This window comes from Leopardus geoffroyi, chromosome X (assembly GCF_018350155.1).
Source record: "Leopardus geoffroyi isolate Oge1 chromosome X, O.geoffroyi_Oge1_pat1.0, whole genome shotgun sequence".
NCBI classification, from domain to species: Eukaryota; Metazoa; Chordata; class Mammalia; order Carnivora; family Felidae; genus Leopardus; species Leopardus geoffroyi.
The window spans coordinates 72,788,083-72,813,308 of NC_059343.1; the positions used below are offsets into that span (position 1 = coordinate 72,788,083).

Here is a 25,226-nt window from a genome sequence, read left to right on the forward strand (position 1 = left end):
TCAAGAAACTGAAAAGAAACTTAAAGGAGACAAAAAGAGAAAAGAAAAAAAAGAAATCATTTGAAAATTTGAAAAAAAAGTGAATACACTGTATTAGACTAAAATAATAACATGTAAGTAAAATAGAATTTGAAAAAAGCATACAGGCAAGCAAAAAATATATTAAAAAGTTAAAAAATATTTTCAATAGAAATTGAAAGTAAAAATGAAGTTTTTCTCTTTGTGTATTCAAGAAAAGAAGTAAAAAAGAGAAAAAAAGAGAGAAAATTGAATAGATAGACCTGCTTACAGATTGAAATAGGACTGAAATTACTTTGTTTGCCCCTAGAAGTCAGGGTATGTAGTGCTTTATGGTTCATAAACTAAGCAGGCGGTGAGACTGGTGTTCTTGAAGAGTCAGGTTGGCCCAGTTGTGACAGGGCTCAGTATAAGGGCTCCGTTCTCCATTAGATGGCACTGCTTGCCTACTGGGGTGGAATGTTTTGGCACTTGCAGGTGCATATGCACATGTGCAGAAACGGTGAAAATGGCATCACCCAGCTACCCAGTCTCTAGTATCATAACTCTGCTCTTTCTGATCACCAATCGTGCACCCCTCCTCTGTCTTCAGCTTTTGTCAACTCTGCACTTCTCCACTGTCCGTGACCAAGCCCCAGACAGTACCTCTCTCCTGAATTTTGTCACAGATGTAGCTGTTTTCCCTGGCCCCTTACTTCTGAAGGATTGCGGCTTTGAGCCATTCTTCCCCTCTGTGGGAGGGTCTCACCAAGCAATGGCCGAATGCTGGCTGCACCCAGGAATGCTTGCAGGACCCTGCTGCTGCTGGTGCCCTGAGACTGTGGCCAGGTGCCAGCTCGCCCCAGAAAAGTTCGCGAGATAGTGTAGCAGCGGCTTTTCAGGGATTATGGAAAATCACAACACACATCTGGCACCAGGCTTCACCCTTAACAACTTTGTTCCAGCACCAGCGAATGTGGCCATTTTCTGGGGTCTGCTGGGACCAGGTGGCTTTAACAGTCTCCACCAAATGTCCTTCCAGCAGTGGAACCGCTTTTCCCCATGTGGCCCAAGAACCTTCTTGACCCCACTCTGTTCCTGGGGATTCACCCTTCCCACCAGAGCACCTCCAGGTATCAAGCTGCCGAGTTGCAGATTTTGCATTCCCTATTTACAGTCTTAATGTAATTTAAACCCTCTACTTTCTCCTTTCTCCTTTTTTAATTTAAATCCCTGGGGCTGTTTCCAATTTTCCACTTTCTCTCCAGCTGCTTTTGAGGAGGGGTGTTTTTCCTGTATTCTACCCCCCCCACCCCAGTCTCCGTCTTCTCTCCACCTGCAAAAGCAGCTCCCTGCCCGCCACCAGCTTCTCTCTCCACAAGTTCACCTCTCCACGCCATGTACCTGCTGAATTCTGTGGTTAAGGTTGTGCAGATTGTTGTGTTAATCCTCCAGTCAGTTTTCTAGGTGTGTAGGATGGTTTAGTGTTGGTCTGGCTGTGTTTCATGGATGCGAGACACACAAAAATCTTCCATGCTGTTCTGCCATCGTCCATATTTAATTTTATTAGACAATGCCAAACTGTTATCCTAAGTGGTTGTATCATTTTGAATTCCCATGACAATGACCTAAAGTTCCACTTGATTCATATTAGGGTCAGAAATTGGTATTGTTGGTTTTTTAAAAGAAATTTATTTTAGGCATTCCAATGTTGTTATCTAATTATTATTGATTTGCATTTTCTGAATGACTATGGATACTGAGCATCTTTTTATGGACTTGTTTGCTATATTTATATATTTGGTTAACTGTCTTCTAGAGCTTTTGTCATTTGCTATTGGGTTAATTTTTCTCATTATTCAGTTTATGTATTTTTGATATAATTTCTTCATCAGATATGTCATTTTCAAATATTTTATGTATGTTTTTGAGTTGTATTTTCATATTTTAACAGGGTTTTTATAAGAACCAAAGTTTTAAATTTTGATGAAGCCCAACTTATCAATTTTTTTTAAATTAAATGATTTTTTTTCATTTTATCTAAGAAATATTTGCTTTATCCAAGGTCACATTATTTTATCCTATGTGTTTTAAAATATTTTATGTTTTGGGGGCACCTGGGTGGCTCAGTTCGTTAATTGCCTGACTTCGGCCCAGGTCATGATCTCACGGCTTGTGAGTTTGAGCCCCACATCGGACTCTTTGATGACAGCTTGGAGCCTAAAGTCTGCTTCAGATTCTGTCTCCCTCTCTCTCTGCTCATCCCTCAGTGGCACTATGTCTCTCTCTCAAAAATAAACATTAAAAGAATTCTTAAAAATTGTTATAGTTTTGTGTTTTACTATAGGTCTAGTATACAGTTGATCCTTGAACAATGTGGGGACTAAGGACACTGACCCCCTACACAATCCAAAATCTGTGTATAAATTTTGACTCCCCCCAAACTTAACTATTAATAGCATACTATTGACCAGAAGCCTTACCAAGTAAACAGTTGATTAACACGTATTTTGTATATGTATTGCATATTGAATTTTTGTAATAAAGAAAACTAGAGAAAAGAAAATGTTAAGGAAATACACTACTGTACTGTATTTATCTAAATAAATCAATGTATAAGTAAACATACACAGTTCAAACCCATGTTGGTCAAGGGTCTGCTAATTGTATTAATTGGCTAGGGTGGTTATAACAAAGTACCACAAACTGGTTGGGTTAAACAACAGAAATTAACTTGTTCACAGTTCTGGTGGCTGGAAGTCTAAACTCCAGGTGTCAGCACAGTTTACTTCTTTTGATGGGTATGAGGGAATGATTTATTCCATGCCTGCCTTCTTGGGTTATAGACAGCTTTCTCTGTATGTCTTTGCACATATTCTTACCTTTATGCATGTCCTTGTGTACAAATTATTCCCTTTTGGAAGTATACTAGTTATATTGGGTTAAAGCCCACCCTAATTGACCTCATTTAATCTTGATTATATCTATAAAGACCCCATATCCAAATAACTTCATATTTTAAAGTACTGAATATTAGGACTTCAACATATGAATTTGTGGTTGGCACAGTTCAACATATAACACTCCATCTTCTGCTCCCCTGAATTCATGTCCTTCTCACACGGAAAGTACATTTTCCCTATCCAAACATCCCCAAAGTCTTAACACATTTCAACATCAACTGTAAATCTAATACCTTTTCTAAATCCATCTAAATTGGCTGTGGGTGAGATCTGGGAATGACTCATTCTGAGGCAAAATTCCTCTTCAGCTGTTACCCTGTGAAACCAGACAAGGTATTTGCTTCCAAAATAAAATGGTGAGACAGGGTATTGTAAAAGTGAGATATCAGAAGGAATAAAGGGGTCAATGGGTAACAAGCAAATCAGAAACCTAATATGAGAAATTTAAGTAAATTTTAAGTCTTGAGAATAATGTTTTTTGGCTCCATGCTTTGTCTTCTGTGCCCACCAGATGGCAAGCCCACCCCTTTTTCCTGGATAGTGGCCTCACGTCCTCAGCCTGTACCTTCTTGGCATGAGGTGGCATTGGCAGTTTCACCAGGCTCTGCATCTATGACTCTGTCCTCAAAGTCATTCTTCCTTTATTTTGTACCATCTCTGTTTTCTTCAATTGAGGCTGTAATTGTTTTTCATGGTTTAACATTCTCAAAAACTTTGCTATCCTTTCTTGCAGTTCATGAAATCCAAGCCATCAAACAAAATGTTCTTCCTCCACGTATCTCTCCTATATAACCAAATTTCTATTCCTTGCTTTTGCTAAGATGGTGTATTGGATCCATGAGTCATAGGCCTATTCTCTTTAGCACACAGCTGTCCAACCATGCAATTGGCTTCGTTTCTAGAGATACTCTCTGGTTAGGCTGAGAATTTTCCAGATCTTCAAGTTCTGGTTCCTATTTGCTCAGTAATTCCACTTTAATTTACATTTGTCATCTCTCATTTAACTATAAGTAGCAAGAAAAAACGAGGCTGCACCTTTAGCACTTTTGTTTAGTAATCTCAGCTAAATAACCCAAGTTCATTGCTTACAACTTCTTTTCATCCAATAGAATATAATTCAAACGAGTTCTCTGCTACTCTATAATAAGGATCACATTTCCTCCCATTTCCAATAACATCTTCCTCATTTTCATTTGTGATCTTACCAGAAACATTTTTAAAACTCATATTTAAAATATTCTGTTTATGGCAAAATATGTACTCTTTAAGATGATAGAATCTTTATAACTATCATCTCTTGTTTTTGAACTTTTACCAGAGTAACTTCCAACATTTATACTTCAACCAACAGTCCCTTCACAGCAATCTAGGCTTTTTCTAATATGCATTGTGAATTATTTTCAGCCTCTTCTCATAACCTAATTACAAAGCCACTTCTGTATTTTTATGTTTGTTACAGCAGAGCTCCACATCCAGGTACCAAAGTCTATGTAAATTTGCTATAGCTGCCATAACAAGTACTACAGACTAAGCAGCTTAAACAACCCAGATGTATTATTTTACATTTCTGAAGGCTAGAAATTAGAACCAAGGTTTTGGCATGAAAAGATACCCAAAATTGCTGATAATCAAGGAAATTCAAATGAAAACTACAATAAAATATCATCTTAAGCCTGTCAGAATGACTAAAATCCAAAAACACAAAAAAGGAGCAAGTGTTGGAGAGGATGTGGTAAAAAAAGGAACCCTCATGCAGTATTGATAGGAATGTAAATTGATACAGTCACTGTGGAAAACAGAATGGAGGTTATTCAAAAAAGTTAAAAATAGAAATACCATATTATTCAAAAATTACACTATTGGGTATTTACCCAAAGAAAATGAAAACACTAACTCAAAAAGATACATGGACCCTCTTTTTTTGTATCAATTTTTAATTTACATTATAGTTAGTTAACATATAGTGTAATACTGGTTTCAGGAATAGAAATTAGTGATTCATCACTTGCATATAATACCCAGGGCACATCGCAACTGCCCTCCTAAATATCCATTACCCATTTAGCCCATCCCCTGCCTACCCACCCTCCATCAACCACTAGTTTTTTCTCTATAGGTAAGAGTTTCTTATGGTTTGCCTACCTCTCTTTTTTCTTCCCTTCCCATATGTTTATCTGTTTTGTCTCTTAAATTCCACATATGAGTGAAATCATATGGCATTGGTCTTTCTCTGACTGACTTATTTAGCTTAGCATAATACATTCTAGCTCCATCCATGTCTATGCAAATTTCAAGATTTCATTCTTTTTGGTGGCTGAGTAATATTCCAGTGTGTGTGTGTGTGTGTGTGTGTGTGTGTATACACATATATATATATATATATACATACATACACACCACTTCTTCTCTATCCATTCATTGGTTGATGGATATTTAGGCTCTTTCCATAATTTGACTATTGCTGATAATGCTGGTACAAACAATGGTATGCATGTGCCCCTTCAAATCAGTGTGTTTGTATCCTCGAGTAAAAACCTAGTAGTGCAAGCACGGGGTTGTAGGGGAGGTTTATCTTTAACTGTTTTCCACAGGAGCTGCACCAGTTTGCATTCCCACCAACAGTGTAAGAGGGTTCTCCTTTCTCTGCATCCATGCCAATATCTTTGTTTTCCTGTGTTGTTAATTTTAGCCATTCTGACAGGTGTGAGATGGTGTCTCATTGTGGTTTTGATTTGTATTTCTCTAATGATGAGTGAGAATAGCATCTTTTCATGTCTGTTAGCCATCTGGATATCTTCTTTGGAAAAGTGTCTATTCATGTCTTTTGTCCATTTCTTCACTGGATTTTTTTTTGGGGGGGTGTTGAACTTGATAAGTTCTTTGTAGATATTGAATACTAACCCTTTAGCAGATATGTCATTTGAAAATACCTTCTACCATTCTGGAGGTAGCTTTTTAGTTTTGGCGATTGTTTCCTTCCCTGTGTAGAAGCTTTTTTTGATGAAGTTTCAAAAGTTCACTTTTGCTTTTGTTTTCCTTTCCTCCAGCTACGTGTCTAGTAAGAAGTTGCTCTGGCCAATGTCAGAGAGGTTGCTGCCTGTGATCTCCTCTAGGATTTTAATGGTTTCCTGTCTCACATTTATGTCTTTCATTTATTTTGAATTTATTTTTGTGTATGGTGTAAGGAAGTGGTCCAGTTTTATTCTTCTTCATGTTGCTATCCAGTTTTCCCAACACCATTTGTTGAAGAGACTTTCTTTTTTCCATTGGGTATTCTTTTCTGCTTTATCAAAGATTAATTGATCATACAGTTGTAGGTTCATTTCTGGGTTTTTTATTCTGTCCCATTTATCTGTGTCCATTTTTGTACAAGTACTATACTGCCTTGATGACTAGTGCTTTGTAATATACCTTAAAGTCTGTAATTGTGATGCCTCCAGGTTTGCTTTTATTTTTCAAGATTGCTTTGGATATTTGGGGACTTTTGTAGGTCCATACAAATTTTAGGATTGTTTGTTTTAGCTCTGTTCAAAACACTGGTGGTATTTTGATAGGGATTGCATTAAATATGTGAGTTGTTTTGGATAGTATAGACAAATTCAACAGTTATTTTTCTTCTCACCCACGAGCATGGCATGTTTTTCCATTTCTTTGTGTCTTCTTCAATTTCTTTAGTCAGTGTTTTATAGCTTTCAGAATATAGGTCTTCAACCTCTTTGGGTAGGTTTATTCCTAAGTATCTTAAGGTTTTTCGTGCAATTGTAAATGAGATTGATTCCTTGATTTTTCTTTATGTTGCTTCCTTGTTGGTGTATAAAATTGCCACAGATTTCTCTACGTTGAATTTGTATCCTGCAAATTTGCTGAATTGTGTACCACCTCTAGCAGTATTTTGGTGGAGTCTTTTTTTCTTCTCCTCCCCCATGGTCTTCTGTTAAATTTCTCGGGATCCACATATGAGTCAAAACATATGGTATCTGTCTTTCTCTGTATGACTTATTTCACTTAGCATAACACTCTCCAGTTCCATCCACGTTGCTACAAAAGGTCATATTTCATTCTTTCTCATTGCCAAGTAGTATTCCATTGTGTATATAAACCACAATTTCCTTATCCATTCATCTGATGAATGGATATACTTCAATTTAAAAACAGAACATTTTTTTCATATCCTTCCTTATCCCTGCTGAGTCCGTAAAAATAAATTCACACAAATATTTACCTGGGAATGTAGTCTGTTTTCCAGGAATACATGGTACAGAAGATAAAATATTACATAGGTCAGTTACTCAACTCTAAACAGTAGATATTCCAATACAGTGGATGTGGCTTTCTCAAACATTTTTACATAAAATTATTTTATGCCTTCAGGTGGTAGAGTTCTTAAAAGACTGAATCAACAGGTATTTAAATATTTCATCTTCTCTTCCTTATTTTACAAGAATATTTTCAATATCCTGGTTATATTTGATGATCAAACTTCTTTACAAGGACTGACAAAAATTTTCCAATTGAAAGGAATTCACTTTAAATTATCATACACGGGGTGCCTGGGTGGCTCAGTCGGTTGAGCGTCCGACTTCAGCTCAGGTCACGATCTCGCGGTCCGTGGGTTCGAGCCCCGCATCGGGCTCTGGGCTGATGGCTCGGAGCCTGGAGCCTGCTTCCGATTCTGTGTCTCCCTCTCTCTCTGCCCCTCCCCCATTCATGCTCTGTGTTTCTTTGTCTCAAAAATAAATAAATGTAAAAAAATTATCATACACATTTTCATAGAAAATTATAAATCGATATGAAGAGCTGGACTATATGGGAGAAAATGCATGATACAAAGTGTGAGATTTAAAAAGCTAAAACTGTGCAGCCACTATGGAAAGCAATATGGAGGTTCCTCAAAGAATTAAAAATAGAATTACCATATGTTTCAGTAACTCCATTACTGGGTACATACACAGAGAATACAAAAACACTAATTTGAAAAGATATATGCAGACATATATGTATTGCAGCATTATTTACACTAGGAAAAATATGGAAGTAACCCAACTGTCCATTGATAGATAAATGGATAAAGAACATGTGATATGGATTATTACTCAGCCATAAAAAAATAAAATTTTGCCATGTGCAACAACATGGATTGATCTACATGGCATTATGCTAAGTTAAATAAGTCAGAGTAAGACAAATTCAATATGATTTCACTCGTGGAATTTAATAAACATAACAAATTTAAAAAATGTGAACAAAAAAAACAGAGACATATAGAACAAACTGGTGGTTTCTGGAGAGGAGGAGGTTGGAGCGATCAGTGAAATAAGTGAAGGGGATTAAGAATACACTTATGATAAGCATTGAGTAATGTATACAATTGATGAATCACTATATAGTACACCTGAAACTAATATAACACTGTACATTAATTATACTGGAGTTTTAAAATAAATAAAACTACAAAAAAGTAAAGTGTGTTTCTTCTACACAACAAAAACATTTTTACTTTTTTAATATGAAAATTATTGTCAAATTGGTTTCCATACAACACACAGTGCTCATCCCAACAGGTGCCCTCCTCAATACCCATCACCCACACTCCCCGCCCTCCCACCCCCCATCAACCTTCAGATTGTTCTCAGTTTTTAAGAGTCTCTTATGGTTTGGCTCCCTCCGTCTCTAACTTTTTTTTTCCCCTTCCCCTCCATTTTTAAAATTAAAAGCCAGAACTGAACCTAAGTCATGATGAGAGATGACTCTGTATACATTAAAAAAATGACCTAATAGATGTTGTAAGTAAAATTAAAAACATGAAGGAATACAACTTTAGTGGAAAATTCCATGTGGATTCTATAAATGAGCAAATATAAATACCTTTTTCCTAAAATTGCCAAAACTTTTCATTTTAAAATGTATATATTTCTAAATAACTGGAGTAGAATTGAGAGTTAGATGAAACATAAGTTAGTTATATGTGAGAAATCGAATAGTAAAGTACAGAATGTTGAAACTACTTATGAAAAATCTGGAACTCCAAATATTGCCTTTTAATTTTGCATAATATCATCTACACATATATTTGGCTATTTAAAGATCAATATTAATAATAGTTTACATCTATATACAGTTGACATAAAACATATTTAATATATAATATCAATTAAACATCAGAAAATTTCTACAAAGTAGTTCAAACTAGGCTTGAATCATTGAAATAAGTATATATATATTACACTATGTAAAAGACACATTTATTTTATATCTCTACGATATTATATATCATAGATAAAAACAAACAGAAACACAGAAATTTTTTACATAACAGTGACTACTGCATTTTTCTATTTTATTCAAAATTAACAAAATAGAGTAGTATATTTGGCACTCAATCAACAAATAATGCTCATTGAGCTCATATATTGTTTCTGGCTATATGATAGTTTCTCTAATACACATTATCTAAATTAGTTTTCCCAGTAATTCTAAAGGAATTGAAAGTTGTCTCATTTGGCAGATAAGGAAAGTGAAATAAGTAGAAGTTAATATCTTGGGCCATTCACATTAGTAATTGTGGGACCAGAGTTCAAGACAAAAGTTTTCATTATAAGCTAATGTTTTAATACACTAGCTTACTTCAGGATACAATGTTTCAAACTAGATTTTTTAAGTAAAAAAAAAATTCCTGATTCTGTTTTCAGAAATTACATTTTTAAAATAATACTTGTATTTGAGATGTATTTTATGGCAGGGAAGGTACTTTTTATAATGATATTTGGTTACTTTATGTGTGCTTAACATTTGCCATGTGAGGGCTGATACAAATGTTACCAATATTGGTAGAAAATAAATGATTATTTGTGTTTGCAAAAACAAACTTATTTTTTTAAGTTTATTTAAATTCTAGTTAGCTAACATACAGTGTAATATGACTTTCAGAAGTACCATACAGTGATTCAATACTTCCATAAAGCACCCTGTGCTTCACAAGTGCACTCCTTAATCCCCATCACCAATTTAACCCATATCCCCACCCACTTCCCTCCTGGTAACCATTAGTTTCTTCTCGATAGTTAAGAGTCTGTTTTTTGGTTTACTTCTTTCTATTTTTTTTCCTTTTACTTGTTTGTTTTGTTTATTAAATTCCATATATGAGTGAAATTAAATTTTGTCTTTCTCTGAGCAACTTGTTAGCAAAATACTTAGCTTAATACTCTTAGCATAATACTCTAACTCCATCTATGTTGTAAATGGCAGGACTTCATTCTTTTTTAAGGGTGAGTAATATTCCATTGTATAAATATGCCAAAACTTCTTTATCCATTCATCAGTCAATAATTTGGCTATTGTAGATAATGCTGCTATAAGCATTGGAGTGCAAGTATCCCCTTGAATTAGTATTTTTGTATTTTGAGGTAAATATGTAGTAGTTCAATTGCTGAATTATAGGACATTTTTAACTTTTTGGGGAACCTCCATACTCTTTTCCAGAGTGGTTGCACCAGTTGCATTACCATCAACAGTGAAGAGGGTTCTCCCTTCTCCACATCCTCATCAACACCTGTTGTTTCCTGTGTTACTGATTTTAGTCATTCTGATAGGTGTGAGAAAATATCTCATTGTAGTTTTGATTTGCATTTCCCTGTTGATGAGTGATGTTGAGCATCTTTTCATGTGTCTGTTGGTCATCTGTATGTCTTCTTTGGAAAAATGTCTATTCATGTTTTCTTCTCATTTTTTGATTGGATTATTTGGGGGGTGTGTTGAGTTTTACCAATCAACAAAATTAAAAGGCAAGCTACAGAATGGGAGAAGATATTTGCAAATTACATATTCAATGAAAAGTTAGTCCCCAATATACATACTTTTCTTAATGTCCCCAATATCATATTTTTCCTTTTCCTATTTTTTACATGTTTATTTATTTTTGAGAAAGAGCAAGTGGGGGAGGGGCAGCAAGAAAGGGCGAGATAGAATCTGAAGCAGGCTCTTTGAGGTCAGCGCAGAGCTCAACATGAGGTTTAAACTCACAAAGTGTGAGATCATGACCTGAACTGAAATCAAAAGTCAGTTGCTTAACTGACTGAGCCACCCAGGCACCCCCTCCTTTTTCTATTTTTTTGAATATAATTTCAGGAATCATTCTTCAAAATCTGAGTACAATATTAGAAATAAAGTCTATTACATATTAAGCTTGCTTGATTTTTTTTTAAATATGAAATTTATTGTCAAATTGGTCTCCATACAACACCCAGTGCTCATCCCAACAGGTGCCCTCCTCAATGCCCTCCCACCCCACATCAGGGACAAATGGTCCATTGTTATGGGATTAGTCTTCCCCATATGAGCTCTTTGGTGTGAGGGCTCATTTCTCTGCCCTCTCTGTGCAGGCAGCTCCATTGCTTTTCTGGGTAACCTCCCTCCATATTTCTGACCTTCATAAAATTTCATATGCAATCTCTTTTCTCTATTTAGTTGTGGAGTTTGATCTATTATCCTCTGGATTGACTTGGATGTGGATGATATCTAGTTGTAAACATGGGATGGGGTCAGCTCAAGGGTGTCCTACTTTGCCATCTTCCCAATCTATTTCCTCATTAGCTGTTGTTTGAGATACTTCAGTACTTTAGCAAATATATCCAGGTCCCATCAGGAAAGTTGAATTTTGCTTCATATCTCCCTCTAAATACTTGACCTATGACACTTAACTGTGAGACTATTTCCTCATCTTCAAAAGGAAGAGATTGAACTAGGTAGTTCTGAAATGTCTTTGTAATGTTAGCATATTTTGATTCTTTACTACATTAATATTATTTTCTGAATTTGTTTGCTGATATTTTTTTCAATGATATCATACAGATAGCATTTGGTTGAAAAAATGCATAGATATTGGAACTTTCTATCTTTTCTATGAATTAAAAATATATGGGAACTCTTGCTCATTAATTGTCTTAGTGTCATTGCATAAGACACATTTTATCTGGAATTCTGCCTATAACATATTTTGCTGACTTTTGCTTTTCACAGTACAAATCTATATATTGTTCACAAAAATCTACTACTTGCACTACCAATAATTAAACAACAAATAATTCAATAATTGTCATACTCAGGATCCAGTCTGGATTAATAGAGTAGTTGATGTAAATTCTGGACACTTTTCCTGATACGTCTTGGGTTATGAGGCACTCAGCCCTGGCAGTCCTTTGGTTTATTTAAATCATTCCCATCATATTTTCATCCTAGAGTTACCCTTTGATGGTGGGCAGGTCATTGAAGGCCTGGAATTCTGTAAAGCTAAATATGGCAAGAAAATCTCTGGGATCACCTATATAATGTACAAATGTATATCTTCAATTCTGAAACTAAAGCAATTTCTTCCAGATTATTTCTTTGCCATAATTTATAGATGGGCTAATGTAGTGAAATGTTCACTTCATTTGGAGTTTTCCATGCATTGTAAAGAGTACAGAATGGCAAAATAGAAACTTATTGATTATCCCAATACCTAACACAGTTAGATATTCTAGGCTTTACTTACTTCCCCTTACACCTTTCATAAGGGTAAACCGTACCCTTTAGAATCAGATTCTTGTGATGATGGCAGTGATTTTCTTTTTACCACAACTAATATATGTCTTATTTTCCTTGATTTGTATTTGCATGGGAGAATAGATTTAATTGAATTCTAAAAGGCTGTGTTTTAGTTTTTTCATTTTTTCAAAATTTTATTTAAATTCTAGTTAATATGCATATGCCTGCAATAAACAGTGTTTTAAATTGGCCAGTTTTTTTTTCCTTTTTGGCCCATGGCACCAGTGCACCAATAGATGGTTAGGAATTTAGGCATTATATACAAATAATTAAGTTGAATTCAGTAGATATTTTGGAGGACATTACTGGAGTATGGCTTGTTCCATTTTTAGTATACATTTTCCTATATATCTTTATGATACTGCCTGGTATAGACTTCCTAGGAGAAATAATTTCAAACTTAAGCACTCAAATTTTCTCCTTGAGTTTTTTATTTCTACCTATTTATACCATTATACAGAGTTTTAAAAATAATTGCTTCATATCAATACAAAAGAATGTAATTATACTACAGGGGGTGGTATACATTCAGAGGTTTCATGCCATGTTTTCATTTATTTGGTCTCTCAATGTAAAATCATAAGGAAGGCAAAAGGTGGAAAGAGAATCTGAAATAATCCCCCCCATCTTTCCCCCTCACTTCTAAGATAATTCTCACAGCCAAGTCAGTTCATCCTTTAGCAGAAGTCCCTACAGTAATAGTCACTGGAAAGTATTTTCATCAAGTATTTCACAGATTTTCTTCTGACAATATTATTTTAGATGGAATTTAATATACATTTAATGATTTTTTTGAGTATTAAACTGTCCATTGTAAGATGAAGTAATAACAGGAGTTGAAAATTACTTTGCTAAAGGATATTATTCATAAATCAGACATGGGTTTTCTTTTGGCTTGTGCTATGCAGAACAAACCTGTTAAACAAATGTATACAGCTTTCAGTTACATTAAGAAATGGTCCCCACTATAAAAGGAATGGTTCTGATTTTAGGTATAACAGCTGCAGCAATGGCTGAGGCAATGAAGCTGCAGAAGATGAAGCTTATGGCAATGAACACTCTTCAGGGAAATGGAAACCAAAATGGGGCTGAATCAGAGCCTGATGATCTTAATTCTAATACAGGTGAGTGTCTTCAGGATTACAAGGCAGGTGAGTCTTACTAAAATATTCTGAGATTGGAGAGAGGAGGGATGAGGGAGAGAAGAGAGAATCACTTGTATATGTTGATTAAAAGCAGTTATTGCAGAAGGATGCTTAACCCTCTCTCTAACTAGTACAGTGAAACTAGAAAACCATTACAGGTTATAATTACATTTCAGGAAACATTCAGTTATCTTCATTTTTTTGGTAGTGGAATTAATTACTAATTTTTATAGTGCTATTTTACCTTCTGCCTGTGAAAGGATGTTCCCTTCAGTTTCAGCTTATGCTTCTTCAGCTTTCTCTAAACAATCTGCCACTTAGAGGCATGTCTGAGAATCCACCTTGGCTCAGCTGCAGTCACTTTAGGTGGAGTGCCACCTCCTTAGCTAAGTAAAGGTGCTGGCATACTTAGGTCATTGGAAGGGGCTAAAGAAAAGAGGTAGAACAAGTAGAAAAAAAAGAAAAAAGGAAGGAATAGAACAGAAAGAGGCCTGTGGAGTCGAATATACCCTCTCTTCTTGCCATTTGTTTTTCCTCCTTTACCATGTGATAATTATACTTTGGTTTTGATCATAAGACCACCCCTCAGATCTCTTTTGGAAGTAACTTGGATTTTAACTATCAACATGCATTAACGGATGCATAAATAAATGAATAAGTTTTAATTTTAGTGGAAAATGAGAAAGGGTAACCAAAAATGGTCTTAGGAGCCATAGATTTCCAATCTAACTCTGCAGCTAAATTCAATGTAATGTGATAGACATATTGGTAGCAGTATTATCTCTGTTCTTTTAGGCTCCTAAAAGTGTAAGCATGGTGGAGTTTATCTTGGAGGGGAAAAATGTTAATTAAAGAGGGAAATAATTGACTCAGATCAGTAGGATAAACCTCCTTGACTTTAATATAGCATAGCTCTACTCATCTAAAATTGAAATGATCATGGCGAACTATAGAGTGGGAGTTGTTCTTCAACCAGTTCTCACATTCAGGAATCAATGGAAAAAAATGCATTCTTTTACTGAATTTGTTTTAGCTGGAAGCAACACATAGATAATACTAAAATTAAAACTAAACAAAGAACAATAACAACACTAAGAAGTTACCAGTTATTAGGTACTAATTATCTCCCATGTTTCTTCTTTAGTTCCAAACATTTTTTATTTAGATATAATTAGCATATAACATTGTGTACGCTTAAAGTGCACAATGTGTTGGTTTCTTATATATTGCAATATAATTAACATGATAGTGTTAACTAACACCTCCATAATGTCACATTATTTTTTGTGTGTGTGGTGAGAAACGGTAAGATCTAGTATCTTAGCAACTTTCAAGTGTATAATACAGTATAGTTAACTATAATCTCAGTGTTGTGCAGAATTTATTCATCTATCTTTTGTGTTACTTAATTCTTACCAAATTTCGAGAAGGAAAAGCATTTTCAATACTCCCATATGCAGATCAGGAAACACAGGCACAGTATGTTTCAGCTTTGCTCATATTCAGGAAGATAGAAACTAGCAGAGCTATGTTTCAGTCTCCTGTCCGGTTAAGTCCAAAATCTGCTTTATTCACATTATTCCTCATCTTTAATGCTGTTTTGTAGCAGATATTTTATTTTATCAAATTTTTCAGAAAAAAGTTGTTTTTATGATGAGGAGACACTGATAAATTGATAATCAGTTTACTAATCCTAGCACCTCTTACCTCATACTAGCTTTCAAATCTTACAGTGTCTTAGAAGTGACCAACATTTGACAGGAAATATCTTCTATATAAAAATTTTTGTACCAATAAAAATTACTGGGAGTTCAAGCAGTAATTTCTTCCATGTTTTTCTTAGGTATACCATATTATGAAAAATATTTTGGACAAAAATTTTATGTTGTTCCTTTTTTAACAAGATAACAAAAATATTTTGATAAATATACTGGTAAACTAATTTCTGAATTGATAAGTAGTTAATTTTCCTGACTAAATATAATGTGGCCTACCTCCAAATATCTGTCATTGTGATAAAACAAAGTATTAGGTTCCCATTTATGTATAATGTTATACTTGGAGCTATAGAAATGGAATTAGAGTAGTCACTGTGTTTGACCATGCAGAGATTGAAATCTATCTGTATCTTGACGTAATGAAGGTAAGTAGGTACAAAAAATAGATAATGATGGTGATGATGATGATGATGATGATAGATATTTAAATGAAGAAGTCCCTGAGAATTTCTAAGTCTATAAATGAGCACTGCTGCCATGTGCATACCTGAACACTAGATTCTGTTATTAAGAGGCATCCCCATGGCCATAAATTCCCCATATAGGGGGAAGGGAGAGCAGGAAGACTTCAGCAGTATTTGCCACTGAGGACTACAGCAGCTCTCTTTGTCACCACAGACACCCACAGATTTGTCTGCCAAACAACCTCACATTCACTTCAAAAGGTAACCTCACCTGATGGAATTTCACAAAATCAACACTGCCCTGCCCTCCTCATTCCTAGATCTGGAGCTGCCATTGCACTCTCCTAAGGCCAAAGCTGCCACACCTCAGCCAGCCAATGTCTTTGTAGCCACCTGCATATGAAGGTCTTTTCCCACTGAAGTGAGTCCATAAGGTCTGAAAGAGCTGCCTATTGCCTCAAATGTGCAGACAGAAATGCAAACTCATATAGAACATGAAACATCGATAACTATCACCACCAAAGGAACAAAATGGTTTTTCACTAACTGACCCCAAAGACATGGAGATCTATGACTTACCTGACAAATTTGGCAAATCCAAATAATAATTACATAATAATTGTTTTATGAAAGCTGAATGAATTATAAGACACAATTAAGCAACTCAAGGAAATCAGTAAAACAATACATGAACAAAATGAAGAGTTCAACAAAGAGATAGAAATCAATAAGAAAATCTAGCAGATTCCAATCTGGAATTGAAAGATTCAATATCAGGCATGATCAATCAGAAGGAAGGAACTGTGAACTTGAAGATAGGTCATTTGAAATTTTCTAGTCAGAGAAAAAAACAGGAAAAAAGGAAACAAAGGAAAGAAAACCTACAGGATTTATAGAATGTCAGGATTTATTGTTTTTCTAGCACTGATAAATGCATTATTTGAGTCCCAGAGGGAGAAAAGAGAAAGAATGAGGGGAAAAGTTTGTTTAAAGAAATAATGAATGAAAAAAAATAAATCTAGGGAAAGAAATTAACATCCAGGTTAATGAAGCTCAAAAATCCTCGGGCTGCTGGGTGACTCAGTCAGTTAAGCATCCAACTCTTGATTTTGGCTCAGGTCATGATTTCACAGTTTGTGAGTTCAAGCCTCACTTCAGGCTCTGTTCTGGCAGTGCAGAGCCTGCTGAGAATTCTGTCTCCCTCTCTCTGAGCCTCCTCTGCTCACGATCTCTCTCTGTCTCTTTCTTCCTCTCCCTCCCTCCCTCTCCCTCTCTCTCTCTTTTTCAAAAATAAACTTAAAAAATCCTTAAATATTATCGATCCAATGAAGACTACAATGAAACACGTTATAATCAGATTATCAGAGGTCAAGGACTGGGCAAGAATTTTGAAAGTAAAGAGGGAAAATCAATTTCTTATATATGAAGAAATCATAAAATGTAAGTGAATTTCTCAGCAGAAACTTTGCAGGACAGAACAGAATAGGATGATATATGTAAAGTACTAAAAACAAATCTCATGCCAAAAATACTGTAACTGGAAACATTGTATTTTAAAAATATATAGAAGTATCCAACTATTTATTTCAGCTCATGTCATGATGTCACAGTTTGTGAGTTCAAGCTCCCCATATGACTCTGCACTGACAGTGTGGAGCTTGCTTGGGTGTCTCTCTCTCTCAGACCGTCACTCTCTCTCTCTCTCTCTCCCTCTCTCAAGATAAATAAATAAATAAATAAATAAATAAATATTTAAAAATAAATAAAAACAAAAAATATAGAAGTAATAAAGTGTTTCCCAAATAAACAAAAACTGAGGGATTTCATCATCACCATTAGAATTGGCTTAAACACATGCTTAAGGGAGTTCCTAAAATTAAAATTAAAACACACTAAACATCAATGTTAAATTATAGAAATGCATAAATATCACTGGTAAAGCTAAATATATAGATAAATGAAGTTTAATGTACTACTGTAATGGTGCATAAATAATTTTTAAACCTAATATAAAATTACAAGATAAAAAATTGTTAATGAATACATGATATAAAAAGAAGCAAACTCTGACTACAGAAAGTATGTGGGAAAGTAAAAGTGGAGAGTTTTTTATGTAATAGAAATTAAATTGTTATTAACTTAAAATAAAAATTGAAAGTACATATTTTATACACACATACGTTAAACAGAAAGTAAAAAGCTATGATAGATACACAAAAGATAAAGAGAAAAGGATCAAAGAAAATCACTCATAAAACAACCCAACAAATATCAAAGAAAGGTGGCAAGAGAGGAAGAGAAGGATAAAACAAGTATAAAACAATAATAACAAAACTATTAACAAAATGGAAAGAGTAAGGCATTACCTATAAATAATTATAACATGTAAATGGGTTAAACTCACTAATTAAAAAGCACCAAGTGGCTGAAAGGATTAAAAAAAAAAAAAAGATCCAGCCAAGTGGGATGTATTCTAGGTTTGCAAGTGTGGTTCAATATTAACACAACAATCAATGTGATATATCACATTAACAACCCTGGGTTTGGCATCAGCTGTTCATCCTTTATGGAAGAAGATGAGTGCCCAAAATTTGTAGACACCATGTTCCTTACCTGAATGGCCTATACGGCAGTGTGAGTTCCCTGTGGAAGAAGACCTGCACACAAAAATAGTTGTGTGCTTTGTAGAGCAAACCAGGATGGCTCTGATATCCTCAGCAGAGACAAATCCCCTCTGGCAAAGTACCAGATCCACCTTGTTAAAATTGTGCACCCCACCCACGATATTCAAGAGCAGGAGATGTAGTTGACTTTCCTAACACAGAGAAACAGATACAGAGAGTTAGACAAAATGATGTAGAGGAATATTTCTCAGATGAAAGAATAGGACAAAACCACAGCAAGAGATCTTAGTGAAATGGAGGTAAATAATATGTCTGATAGAGAATTTAAAGTAATGATTATAAGAGGAGAGAAAGGGGAAGTGGCAAAGGAGTAGGAGGAATCTTGGTTCTTCTAGTCCCATGAACACAACAAGACAACAATCAAATAATTCTAAATACCCCAGAAATCAATCTGAAGACTGACAGAACAAACTCCATATCTACAGGGAGAGAAGAAACCACGTCAAAGAAGGTAGGAAGTACAGAGACATGGTTTCTGGGAGAAACGGGTTGCAAGTGCTGAGAAGGGGCAGGAGCTGTAGTCACAAATAAAGGTGAGATATAACAGAGCATACAGGGGAATGCACAAGGAGAATATTTCCCCAAAGCCATTAGCTGAGAAAAAGAGAGGAATTGATTTTCATGAGTTCTTGTAACCATCAGGGCTTAAAGAATGGAGTTTTAAATGTTAGTGAGCCTGAGTGGCTCAATTGGTTAAGCGTCCAACTGTTGATTTTGACTCAGGTCATGATATCACGGTTCGTGGGACTGAGCCCCATGTCAGGCTCTGCACTGACAGTGTGGCCTGCTCGGGATTCTCTCTCCTCCTCACTCTCTGCCCCTCCACCAATTATGATCTCTCTTTCTCTCAAAATAAATAAATAAGTTTAAAAAAATCAGTGGACTTTGCTTGGATACAGCCCTGAGGACACTGCCTTATTCCTGGACAGAAAGCAGTCAAACAATCTGTGAGTAGATGGCATGGACACGGTGATATGAAGTAGGCCTGGGAAACATAAGGGGGAGACTATTCCCTCCGTTGAAGTGCATCCCTGAAAGGCAACATTCTAGAAGTCTCTCTGGGAACAAAGAAAATGGTTAGCTTCATTTCCCTCCCTTGGCCCTCAGCATATAGACAGAGCCACAGACTTGAACCAATTCAATGCCCTCAGTGGCTGCCTAACTTGCTTAGATCAAGTACCACAATCCTTTCCTCTGGACAGAATTCCTCTATCAGTCAAGACTCCCTCAGGGGGTCTCTTCACCAGAAGACTAGCAGAAAACCCTGCCTAAACCATGCCTCCTGACCAGATGTTCTTCAGGACTTCAGTTCTAGTGTAAGTAGTTCAGGATTCATTTCACAAGCATATCAGAGCACACCTAATTAAAACTCCACATTCTGATCCGGGACCAAATATTTCCCACTGCAGTCAAAGAGAGTCTCTACAAACAATTGACTTGAAGGATGGAGCAGCCAAAACATAGCAGGGGGAATGCAACACATACCAGGAATACTCCTTAAAGTGCCAGGCCCTAGAAACTATATGTCCTCCTCTTTGCAAAACCATTACTCTCAGGAAAAGGAAACATAATGGGCTTTTCTGAGACAGAGAAGAAGACAGAGACTTAAACAAAATTCCAAGATGGAGGAATTCATCCCAAATGAAAGAAGAAGATAAGGTCGCAGTCAGAGATCTGAGCAAAACAGATATAAGTAACATACTTGATGAAGAATTTAAAGCAAAAATCATAAGGATACTCGCTGGGCTTGAGAAAAGAATGGAGACTCAAGGGAATCCCATACCACAGTGATAAAACTGTTAAAAAATAATCATTTAGGAATGAAAATGCAATAAAAGTTTGAAAATAGGCTTGATGCAAAGAACACAAGGCTGGAAGATGTGGTGGTATGAATGATTGTTATAGAAGAGAAAATAATGGAAAATGATGAAGCTGGACAAAAGAAAGAAAAATCATGGAAGACAAGAATAGACTTAGGGAACTCAGTGATTCTATCAAATGTAATAGCATTTATGTTATAGGAGTTCCAGGGGAAGAAGAGAGAGACAAAGGGCCAGAAAATTTATGTGAGGAAATAAAAGCTGAAACATCCTTAATCTGGAGAAGGAAACAGATCCAAATCCAGAAGGATCCAAAATCAACAAAAGTAGACCCACAGCATGGCATATTGTAATTAAATTTGCAAAATATAGTGATAAAGAAAAAGTCTTAAAAGCAACAAGACAAAAGAAGTCAACTTACAAGGTAAGGCACATAAGTCTAGCTGGAGATTTCTCAACAGAAACTTGGCAAGCAAGGCAGGAGTGACATAATATATTAAAGTGATAAATAAGAAAAAATCTTCAGCCAAGAATGATCTATACAACAAGGCTATCATTCAGAACAGAAGGAGAGATAAAGGGTTTCCCAGACACACAAAAACTAAAGGAATTTGTGACCACTAAATAAGTCCTACAGAAATATTAAAGGGGACTCTTATTGGAAAGGAGAAACCAAAAGTGGAAAAAAAAATAAAAGAACAGAGGAAATCTCCAGAAATAATGACAAAACAGGTACTAAAATGGCACTAAAAACATCTATCAATAATTACTTTGAATGTAAATGGAATTACTGTTCCAATCAAAAGACACAGTGAATTGGAATGGGTCAAAAAAAAAAAAACCAAGATGCAACTACGTACTGCCCACAAGAGACTGATTTTAGACCTAAAAACACCTGCAGATTGAAAGTGAGGGGAAGAAAAAAACATTTACCATGAAAATGGACATCAAAAGAAAGCCAGAGTAGCAATATTTCTATCAAAGTAGACTTCATTTTTTGAAGGTGGTGGGTGGACAAGTGAGTGAGGGACAGAGAGAGAGAGAGAGAGAGAGAGAGAGAGAGAGAGAAGTGGGTCTCACCTGAAGTGGGGCTCATGGTCACCCGATATGGGACTCAAACTCATGAACTGTGAGATCATGACATGAGCTGAAGTCAGATGCTTAACTGACAGAGCCACCCAGGCACCCTAGACTTTATTTTTTAAAGAAGTTTATTTACTTATTTTGAGAGAGAGAGAGAGAGAGAGAGAGAGAGAGAGAGAGGCAGAGACAGAGACAGAGACAGCGAATGAGTGGGGGAAGGGTAGAGAGAAAGATACAATCCCAAGCAGACTGCATGCTGTCAGCACAGAGGTGGTGCTGGATCCTAGGAACCGTGAGATCATGACCTGAGCCTAAGACAAGAGTCAGATGCTTAACCAACTCAGCCATCCAGGTGCCCCCAGACAAACTAGACTTTAAGCCAAAGACTACAACAAGAGATAAAGAAGGGCGTATCATAATTAGAGGGACTATCCAACAAGGAGATCTAACAATTGTAAATATTTTGCAACCAACATAGGAACAGACAAATATATAAAACAATAACAAATATAAAGAGAATGATTGATAATAATACAGTTATCGTAGGGTACTTTAACTTTCCGTTTACTTCAATGGACAGACCATCTAAACAGAAAATCAACAAGGAAATAATGGCTTTGAAGAACACACTGGACTAGATGGACTTAACAGATATATTCAGAACATTTCATTTTAAAGTAGCAGAATACATTTTCTTTTGAAGTGCACATAGGACTTCTCCATATTAGATCACATACTAGGTCACAAATGAGGCCTCAACAAGTAAAAATAGATAAAGATCATATCATGCATATTTTTGACCACAATTCTATGTAACTTGATGTCAACTGCAAGAAAAAAATTAAAAGATCACACAAACATGGAGGCTACACACCATGCTATTAAATAATGAATGTGTCAACCAGGAAATAAAAGAAGAAATTAAAAAAAAAATACATGTAAACAAATGAAAATGCAAACACAGAGGTCCAAAACTTTTGGGATGCAGCAAGAGTTGTCCTAAGAAGGAGGTTTATAGCAATACACACATATAAGAAATGGATAAATTCCTAGAAAAATATAAACTATGAAGACTGAAATAGGAAGAAATAGAGAACTTAAACAGACTGATAACCAGCAAAGAAATTTAATCAGTAATCAAAAATCACCCAAAAAATAAAGTCCACGGCCAGATGGCTTCAAAGGTGACTTCTACCAAACATTTAAAGAATTAATACCTATTATTCTCAAAATTCAAAAAAAAATAGGAAAGGAGGGAAACTTCCAAATTCATGCTCTGAAGCCAGCATTACCCTAGTAACAAAACCAGATAAAGACTGCTGAAAAAGAGAACTATAGGCCAATATCCCTGATGAATGTCTATGCAAATATTCTCAATAAAATACTAGCAAAGAAAATCCAATATTACATTAAGAATAATTTCAAAATAGATGAAAACTAAAATGTAAGACTTGAAAAAAGAAAATATAAGAAAAAACCTTCTTAACATTGATCTGGGCAATAATTTTTTTTGGTTATGACACCAAAAGCACCAGCAACAAAAGTAAAAACAGACAAATGTGATTTCCCAAAACTAAAAAGCTTCTATACAGCGAACAATCAACAGAGTGAAAAGGCAACCTATGGAGTGGGAGAAAATATTTGTAAACTATATATTTAATGAGGGGTTAAAATTCAAAATATATAAGAAAATCAAACAATTCTATAGCCCAAAGAAACCCCAAATAATTCTGGTAAAAATGGGCAATTTACCTGAATAGTCATTTCTCAAATGAAGACATGCAATTACCAACAGTTATTTGATATGGTGTCCTACTTCACTAATCATCACAGAAATGCAAGTCAAAACCACAAGATACCATCTCATACCTGTTAGAATTGCTATTATCAGAAAGACAAAAAGATGACAAATATTGGCAAGGTTTTGGAGAGAGGGAATTCTTGCACACTGTTGATAAGGCAAATTGGTACGACCATTATGGGAAAGAATATAGTGGTTCTTCAAAAAATTAAAAATAGAGCTACCTTAAGATCTAGCAATCTCACTTCTGGGTATATATCCAAAGAAAATGAAATCAGGACCTCAATATAATACCTACATTTCTGTGTTCATTGCAGTACTGTTCACAATAACCAAAATATGGAAGCAATTTAAATACCTTTCTAAAGATAAATAGATAAATAAAAGTGTGATATATACTGGAATATTATTCAGCTGTAAAAAATACAAATCCTTCTATTTCCAACAACATAGATGAACCTGGAGGATGTTAAACTAACTGAAAAAAGCTAAATGCAGAAAGTCAAATACTACATGATCTCACTCACATGTGGATTCTAAAATAGTCAAACTCATGGAAGCAGAGAATAGCGGTTACCAGGAGTTGGAGGGTGGGAAAATGAAGAGATGTCAGTCAAGGTACACAATATTTCAGTTATGCAAGATTAATAAGTTTTGGAGATCTAATGTACAACAATGTGAGTATAGTTAACAATACTGTATTGTAGACTTGAAATTTGCTAAGATCTTATGTATTCTCACTACAAAAAAAGTAAAAAAAAAAAGAAAATGCTAACTATGTTAGGTGATAGGTTAATTCACTTGATTGTGGGATTATTTCACAATTTATATGTATATCAAATTATCAAGCATATATCTTATATATTTTTTGTCAATTATACTTCAATAAATGTGGGAAGAGTCTGCATAAATGACATCTCTACTCACTGAAAAATAATAATCTACAGTTTTAAAAGTGATCTTTTGCAAATGGAAATTTATGTCAAGAATTTTAGATCTGAAATTTGTTTGATAATCCAAGGAGTAGTATGTCCTTGATGCTTTTTGGGTATCCTACCTCAGGACTTAAATTGTTTGAGATCACACACTGGGCGTGACTTCTCTTGTTTTGATTTCCATGGTTATAACCTTTTGATTTACTTCAGTGCCTTCCAGAAAGAGAAAGAAACAGGTAGATATTGACAAGGGTGCTATCAGTTAACAGCATTTAGGGTCTTGTTACTATTTATGGGCATGGTATTTCTGAATGTTTGTGGTTCAAGTAGAAATGGGAAATCAGACATTCAAACCAAAGGTAAGCTAGGTATTGGAGGATCACTAAGGCTCTATTTACAAGGTAAGTACTAGATCCAAGTCAAGAAAAATCAGTCAGTGAAGTAATAATATTCAATCAAGTGGGTTGTGAAGATATATTTTACAGGAAAACATATTGCATCTTTCATATTATTTGTGTGGTGACCTAGATTCTGAACGTTCAATTATGATCTAAGTTGGTTATTTTTAGCTTTGGTTACACAGAATTCTAGTGGTATAGTTGAAGTGACTAACAAATGATAGACATTTCATAAAGGTCCAGTATGTGAGTGCAATGAACAGTGTGGATAATGACCATTAATAAACCACTCCATTAGGGATTAGAGTAATTCTTGAATATGATTATTTACTAAATCAGTTTTCATCCACAATGTATAACATTCCAATAATTAAAAAGGCAATACTATGGGAAGAAAAGTAAAAGAACAACTGGCTTTCAAAAGCTTATGATCTAGGAGAAGAAATATAAAAATGAATCAATATATAAATGACTATACTCTGAAATGGAATGGATTGAAAACAATGAAAGGAACAAAGTGTTGTGAGAATATAGAGAAAGAGGAAATTTCTTATGAATAAGAGAATCAGAAAGAAATTAAAGTGTAGGATGAGACATTTTAACTGGTCTTTGAAGGATGTGAGAAATGGGAAAATG

At 35.2% G+C, this 25,226-nt stretch overlaps 1 protein-coding gene across 1 annotated transcript in view; it reads left to right on the plus strand.

The window, feature by feature from the left end:
- Positions 1-25,226, plus strand: part of DACH2 (dachshund family transcription factor 2) — an 804,038-nt gene that overhangs the window by 575,264 nt on the left and 203,548 nt on the right. The window contains exon 4 of the mRNA XM_045470953.1: positions 13,535-13,666. Within this exon, the coding sequence (XP_045326909.1) occupies positions 13,535-13,666 (132 nt within the window). The remainder of the gene's footprint in view (positions 1-13,534; positions 13,667-25,226) is intronic.